The sequence below is a fragment of the Mytilus trossulus genome, chromosome 12, assembly GCF_036588685.1.
Source record: "Mytilus trossulus isolate FHL-02 chromosome 12, PNRI_Mtr1.1.1.hap1, whole genome shotgun sequence".
NCBI classification, from domain to species: domain Eukaryota; kingdom Metazoa; phylum Mollusca; class Bivalvia; order Mytilida; family Mytilidae; genus Mytilus; species Mytilus trossulus.
The window spans coordinates 45,076,617-45,084,891 of NC_086384.1; the positions used below are offsets into that span (position 1 = coordinate 45,076,617).

An 8,275-nucleotide genomic window follows, 5' to 3' on the forward strand; every position below is an offset into this window, starting at 1 on the left:
CAGTTTTATTAATAAGAACCATTAATGGTAAGTCAGATATTTTAGGCTTTCAAAAATAAAAATGAATTGTTCATGAATATCTAGATCAGTAATTTTCTAGTTCTAGAGTAACATTAACAGTAATGGCCATAAACATATGATCATATGAAAAATATTTAATTGTAGGATAATAGGAGTAGTGATTGCAGTACTAGTACTAGTAGCTATTCTGGTGTGTGTAGTAATAGTATTGTATCGCAAAAGAAGACTTTGGAGGGAAGAATTAAGAGGTAAGTCAAATAGATTTCAAATATTTTTGGAAAACAGGATGGTATGGCAAAAAAAAAAATTGCAGTCTAGTATTAAGTTATGCAGTAAAGATATTTTATCATAGGTTTGTCAATTATATTGCTGTATGGTTGTTTCTAGAGTGACTCTTGTAAAGAAACATGGTCCCATGGACTTTATCTGACCAGCAGTAAAACTCTTAACAAAGTAGGTTAGCCATTTGACTGCGAAGGATGTATAAATAGGCAGCCAGGATTAGTTATAGTGGGACCATTAAATCTGATGTCTCTTGAAGAAAATGACATACTTTCTGGATGTTTAGAATACCCCAAAAAAATGTAAAGGGTTTGTATGTGGCCTGTTGCAAGACTATGCAATCTATCTTCAGTGGCAGTCCAAATTTCATGAATATGCAAATCCCATCCATCAAATAATTCCCAGTGGACTCTCAAAGAATAAATCATGGAATTAGATCCTGAAGTATGGAGCATACTACAAGAGACATAAGTAAAACTATACATTATAATATAGAAATGCAAAAGTTTTATTTCTGATTTAATATATGAATATATTATCTCTGAACTTCAGTATGCTGTTATTAAATTTATATATTCATTGCACAATATACAATACATATGTATGCAAAACTTTTTTTCATTAAATAATTCTATTTACAGGCTTTAATATTTGTAGTAAGTATAGAACTGAATAAACTTTTTTGCCTATTTTTTTTTGGCTTGGAGGCTAGGTATATATTTGTTATTGCAAGCACTCTGTTGTCCCTTCATATGTCCAACAATTTTTTTTAAAAACTTTTGTCAGGTAAAGCTGAGTAGAAGAATTTCATATATGGTCAGCAGCTTGACAGTGGTGAGTTGTTTAGTGTGAGCATTGCTTTCTAGTTTTATGAGACATAAACTTTTTATTTTTGGATATTATGAAATTATGAATTATGAGTATAGGGATATGGCTGGGAATGACAACACATGCTTTTTAATCTGCTCTTATGCTTTGCTTAACATTTAATTAACTTGTTTGATTTGACATGTAGTATTGTATACCTAATTGCTATTTGAGTTTTGATTTATATATTTGTTATGTTCTTACTTCACATATATAGTCATATATGTAATAATATGTTTTATTATGGCCTATTTGCTGTAATTTTAGTTTTGCTTTCTTTATAAATTGACTGTATGGATTGCATAATGAACATCATGGGACATAAAATCTGTATATACCAGATGTAGATTCAGGATTTTGAAAAGGGATGGGGGAGGCCAAACTTGACAAAATTTGGAGTGAAACTGGTAAAAAGTCTGGATTAACAGTTCATGTAGCTCCATAAGGGGTGCCCTGGCAACCAGGACACCATCTTGAGCTGCCTCTGTATACACAATTGTAGTGAAAATTGGAAACTTATTACTTGCACATAAGTAACATTTTCATTCATCTCATAAAAAAAAAAAGAAGTATATTGAGATAGAAGTACAGCTGCCTGACAAATAGAAAATGTATGATTTTGTTTTTTTACACATGTATAAGGTTAGAATTGCATTGAACAAAAAAAAATGATATAAGTAGGATAAAAATGTTCAAATATCAATATTGTATTTAATAAATATTGTAGTGCTGTAAGCAAACAAGAAATTCTCCCTTTCAATGATTTAGAAAGAATGTGGTCCTTGTCAAAAATCAATCCCTGAGATATTGAAGCCAAACATTAATTCACCCATGTTTTGTCTGATATCTTTGATTCAAATTAATTGTCAAAAATCTTCTTTAAACCAGTCAATGGAAATTTCATGTAACTTCACAGATTTTATACATGCTAAGTGGCATTGTGCACCTACAATTATGTTTTTGAAACAATTGATTATTTTAAGATTACTCATAGCAATACATAAATTAATTCATTTGTTGGACAAGGGATACTTTTATATTGAAGGCCATTCGCATAAAGTGAAGTGAGTCTTGAGTCGGGTCACTCTTGACCCCTCCCCAAGTTTGAATTGTTTGAATTTTTTTTCAGATAATTTCTTTCATGTATTTTGAACTATGGAAAACAAAATATGAGTGAGGAGTACTTTGAATAATTTAGTTTAATAATTTTTCAGAGTTCTTTAATGCAAGATGTAAAGAATGTAAGAAAAGAGACAGATTGGATCCTGTGGAAAATGAATGTATGTTAGATAAGGTTGAAAATGGTAGGTTACAAAATGGCGTTGGAAGACAAAGTTCTAATGGCTCGGCTGGCAATGGTCATATAATAGGGTCAGATGGTGATTCAATTTCAATGTCAAAATTCCAGGAAGTGCAGGAAATTTCAAATGGGAAACCAGTTGTGAAAAGAAATACCAGTAATGTACAGAGTGATACAAATGTGAATGAACATGATGGACGACAAAATTCCTATCATTTAGATTCAGCTAGTGAACAAGCTAGTGGCTTAACTATGAACACTTGTATTAATGGATCTGAAGCAGCATCTATATGTGAAAATAAAATAGAGACCAGGGACAGATCTAAAATGTCAAACTCAGATAGTACATTTTGTAATACTTTATATAACACTTTGAATGCTGATAGCTTATCACAAGATGACAATTCTATCGGTGATCAAGCTTCAGAATCAGTTTTTGTACACAATTCTCCACAGACTCACTCATCAGTGCCATGTGATCTTGAGCCAGACACAATACCAAAAACAATGAGTGACAATTTCTCTATAGAATCTGTAAAGGAACTAAGAAAGGAAAGTCTTCTAAAGAATAATTCCAATGGGAATATTCCTGAGGCATTATTTCAAAGCTTACAGACTGTGCCTAATAGACAGACCAATTTAAATGAGATTAACCAACAATCAGAGGTACCAGAACTACCAGCTGCAAATCCAACTGCTGCAAGAGAAATCCTCAAGCCACAGACAAGAGTCAAGCCAATGGCTAAAGGTATACATGTAAAAGGATTAACAAGATTAAGTGTTTGAATGTGTATGATTGTGTTACAAAATCAACCATGTCAATTTCAGCATGCATGTTTAGTGAATGTTGAGTCTGAAGCATAGGACAACCTGTACACTCCTGTTTCAAATTGGACAATGTTTTGTTATTTGGTTTTACTGTTGAAATTAGTTGTTATGTTAAAATAGATATTTTTTCACCTTGAGCAATGTACATGTATTATTGTTGACTATTCAAGATGGGATTTTAAATCGAAAATAAATGCAAAAAAAGTGAGTTTTTGTGTTTTTCAAAACACAAATAAGATACAGAATTAATTGCAGGATAAAAACACTTACAGCTAATACATTAATGCTAGCAAGACAAATCTTTGTTTGGCTTGCTTGCTTTGCTTGTATCAATGTTTTCTCAAGCATGACAATTAAGAAAGGCGGGGCTTTAGCTTGTATACATCATACTTAAATTTTATTGGACGTTATGTTTGAAGTTATGGACACTAAATTTTAAAACATCACAGTCAAGTTAACGTTGACAAATATAAAGCACAATAGTAGAAATGGAAGCCAAAAAATTGTATTTGTTTTTTTTCGAAGATATGCATTTTCATCATCCAACTGAAAGACTGTCGTCAAGTACTTTTAGTAAAATAAAATAGCTATTTGAACACACCTACTCTGATTTAGTGATTCATTACATAGGTATTTCATTTGACCCATATATGTCATCTTTTAGTACTGTTATTTTTTTATGTTATAAAGTCAACCTGTAGCTATGCTATATAAAAATGATAGAATCTGAAGCGAGATGATGTATCAAATGTTCTTTCTTTGTACGTTTTGTATCCGGGTTATTGTGAGCATGGATTTTCATGTTCATCACACATCAAATTCATGTTCACTGGCTACTTGCATTGTTTTTCTAAAACATCATGAACATATAAATTGCCATGTATGATCACATGTATGAAATTAAAATTAAAGGTGGAAACCATAAACTTGTGTCTAGTACTTAAACCAAATTCCAGATGTTGTGAAAAATGTATTGTATTATGCTCATAAAAACTGTTAGACAATTAGACAAGCTAGTACATGGTGATCATGGTGAATATCTGCAGATCAGGACCGTAAGGATTGATGTTTTCTTTTTCAAACTCTGCATAATATTTATGATTCTAACAAAAGATTGAATGCTGGTAAAAATAATCTATTTTAAAACAAATAATTAATATCAAAATTTCAAAGTGAAATTAACAGATACTTCACACCATCATAGTGTATAGATATAGGAAGATATAGGAAGATGTGGTATGAGTGCCAATGAGACAACTCTCCATCCAAATAACAATGTATAAAGTATACCATTATAGGTCAAAGCCTTCAACACAGAGCCTTGGCTCACACCAAACAGCAAGCTATAAAGTGCCCCAAAAATTAGTTATGTAAAACCATTCAAACGGGAAAACCAAAGGTGTAACTTTCATTTATTCAGAAAAATTTGTAGAGTTCAATCCTTGTAACTAGAACACACCTGTAAATATTACCATGTAAAAAACTAATGATATGACCTTTAAGTTACAGTCAGCATTCAGCAACCTGTAAAAATTATCAACATTTAGCTTGTAAACACATTGAAACATTCCAAAACTTGAATTTTTAAAGTAGTCACTGGAAATTATTGTGAGGTTTTTATTATTGTGAATAATGTGACAGGGTTAAAATTGCAATAATTTAAACTCGCATTATAAATTTTTTTATAAAAATTTAACTGCATTTTTCTCAGTATAGCAAAAATTTAAAACACATTTTAGTCTAAAATGACAAAATCGCAATAATAAATGCACGCAATAGTTTCCGAATTGACAGTAGTTATTTTGAATATCTATTTTTAGTCATTCCAGTAAGATTAACATCACAAGAACAACAAGCCAATGCTCAATCACCAGGAAATGGAGCAGAAGGGTATACTCCTTCCCCAACAACTGAATATGGTAATGATATCCAACAAGCAGTTAATAATGAAAATCATAAGGTCGTTGCTAATGCTCCTTATGGGGAGTACCCGGACATGAGTGAAAATAATACAGAAGATGGTTCCATTTCTGCACAGGGTCCTCCACTAAGTATGGATGGTTCAGGAGATTTAAGACAGCAACCAACACTCTCCACAAATCATGAATCTCCGCCAACTGACGAAATGAACCTTCATCAAACAGCATCAGGAAATGTGTTGGCTACACCGAGCTCTGACAATAGTGTAGAATCAGAGAGGAACCAGTCTTCATTACAGCAAGAAACAGTTAATGTAAGTTATGTTTATAGTCATAATAAGTAAAATAACAAAAATACTGACCTCCAAGGGAAATTCAAAACAGATGGTCCTTTAAATAAAATGAAAAAATCAAAATCTCAAACAAACAGAAAACCACAGTCACATTTCTGACTGAGTACAGGCATTACCAATGTAGAAAATGACGGAGTTAACCTCTCACATGTATGAAAGTTGCATAGTATTGACTATTCATAAAATTAACTACATGAATTTTAATATTGTTAGTTTCTTAACGGTATCATCAAGGTTTTGGTATTTCAAATCAATCTGATAACTAGAATTCAGTGGAAGTTTTTTGAAATAATATTTGATAAGGAAAAGACTTTGTCTATAAAGAGTACATCAGAAATAGTAATACATGTAGTACTTTTATTGTCTTGCCTCAACATTGTTTCTTTTTTATATTGTAGCAAGTACCAGACACTTACAGTTACCCTTGAAGAATTGCATAATACTGAACAGACAATATTTTGATATTACACAATGTATTATAATACAAGTGCAAAGGACTTTGTGCAAATGTTGAACTGATTTTTTTTTTTATGTGTACAATAGGTATACTGTATGTGCAAAATAGAGTTTTGATATAAATTTTTGTGACTTTTTATCAATAAGTGTTGATTTATGGACTAGGAAACTGGACTTTTGTCTCATCTTTCAATAGAGTTAAGGTGGTACCCAACACTTTCACTAAAATAAATTTGGCTTGTTTAATTTTCACAAAATTTTGTCAAATGTTTACTTTGACACTTAAAAAAATTAAAAAAAATCTTGAACCAAATGTTTTTTTCAAAAAAATTACACTGGTTATATAGCAATTTGACAAACAACAATTTTGATCATTGAGAAGCTTAATTTTCCTTTTACAACACAATTTAATTAAAACGTTAAGCTGACTTTACAGAGTTGGCTGTATACCAGCTTTGATTATTTGTAATATCTTCAATTTTTCACTTATTCTTACAACATTTGTATAAACTTCAAGATTATAAAAAAACGGTTTTTTTTCTAAAGTGAACATTGATTGGTTAAATATTTCTCAGTGTGTTTGAATTTGTTTGATAGCCTTTTGGTCATGACTGTTTGTCTCTAATATTTAATTAACTGTGCATTTGTATTCAGATATCGCAGATCAAATTTATTCGTTCTTTGTGTAATCATACGTTTTTTGATTGAGTTAAGTCTGCTAATTGATATTTTATCGTATGTTTTTATATGTTGTGATGTTATGCTATTGTTTCAGGAAAAAGGGAGAAGGTTTGGGCCCATTAAAACGTTTAATCCCGCTGCAAATGTTTGCACCTGTCCTAAGTCAGGAATCTGATGTACAGTAGTTGTCGTTTGTTTATGTAATATATACGTGTTTCTCGTTTCTCGTTTTGTTTATATAGATTAGACCGTTGGTTTTCCCGTTTGAATGGTTTTACACTAGTAATTTTGGGGCCCTTTATAGCTTGTTGTTCGGTGTGAGCCAAGGCTCCGTGTTGAAGGCCGTACTTTAACCTATAATGGTTTAATTTTTAAATTGTTATTTGGATGGAGAGTTGTCTCATTGGCACTCACACCACATCTTCCTATATCTATTATATCCCTGTAGTGTTAGGAACCACCTTAACTAGATTTCACATTTTTGTCAATAATCAAATATTTACAATAATAAATACACCAATATGTTTTTATAGTACAGCATTTGTTTAAAGCTTTGAATTTCTAAAGGTACAAGTTTTGGATACTTTGAATCCTTTGTATTCAAATCCCTAATACGTTCTCAGTTTTTGTCTGTCATAATAAAAATACAAAGGATATGGGGTATACATATTCATTCATGACTCATATGCATATTGTATTTAGCCTCATTTTCATGGTTCATTAATTAACTTTTAAGTTTTCTCTGTAAGGCATTTTAAAACAAATCATGACAGAAATTAGAGTAAGGCATAGCTTATTTATCATGTGTCAGAATCATAGCAATACAATAATGTGCAATTTTGAAGTGGCCAGTGTGTAATATGAGGGTAGAAATGCCATTTACCGAGTGTCAAATGTTTTTTTTTTGCTCCGTTTAATGTCAGATTGGTTTAAATTTATGGTGATTTGTCAAAATATCCTTATCGTGATTTATCAAAGGTCCTGAAAACTTATATTAATGTGCAAGTGATAGTCTCTTAATTATTTATGTTTATGAATGATTCATTAATGGTAAACGGAATAGTTTATTTTTTTGATGTCAAATATTCTGGAAAACTTGTTTAATCATATAAATATCAAGTTCTAAAATAACCTTGCCAAAATTCATGTACCGGATATTCATTTGCCTCCAATCAGCTCTGCGTTAGGGAAAATTAGTCTTACATGACATTTTGAACAAGAGGTTTTACTGTTTTTGCTATTTGATAAAATTCCAGACTTTATATTTTTTGACATTCATAATTCATACAGCTAGTCAGTTATAAGTTTTACCAGTGATCAATTCATACTTTTTGGAGACTTTAATGTATTCTTTTCATTTGTGTATATCTGGTCCTTTTAAAGTGCTTTAATTATTTATTGCTTGTTTGTCCTTTTTTGTTTGTTTTTAAGTGCTAAGCATGTGATGTGTATTTTGTATTATTATACTTTGTATATTTAATTGTAATGTAAATGTTCCGCTATTTTTTTTAAATATTTAGCCTGTGTTTGTATGATAATTGCATAATGCTAGTTTCAGAACACTTATG

General features: G+C 30.9%; 1 protein-coding gene across 1 annotated transcript; it reads left to right on the plus strand.

Annotated features, from left to right (window-relative positions):
* The first annotated feature begins 1,537 nt into the window (after positions 1 to 1,537).
* On the plus strand, positions 1,538 to 6,460 carry LOC134692497 (uncharacterized). Its single transcript, XM_063552953.1, has 4 exons — positions 1,538 to 1,577; positions 2,385 to 3,218; positions 5,119 to 5,531; positions 5,969 to 6,460. The coding sequence occupies exons 1-4, from the start codon at positions 1,538 to 1,540 to the stop codon at positions 5,996 to 5,998; spliced, it is 1,317 nt and encodes a 438-aa protein (XP_063409023.1). The 3' UTR covers positions 5,999 to 6,460.
* The last annotated feature ends 1,815 nt before the right edge of the window (positions 6,461 to 8,275 follow it).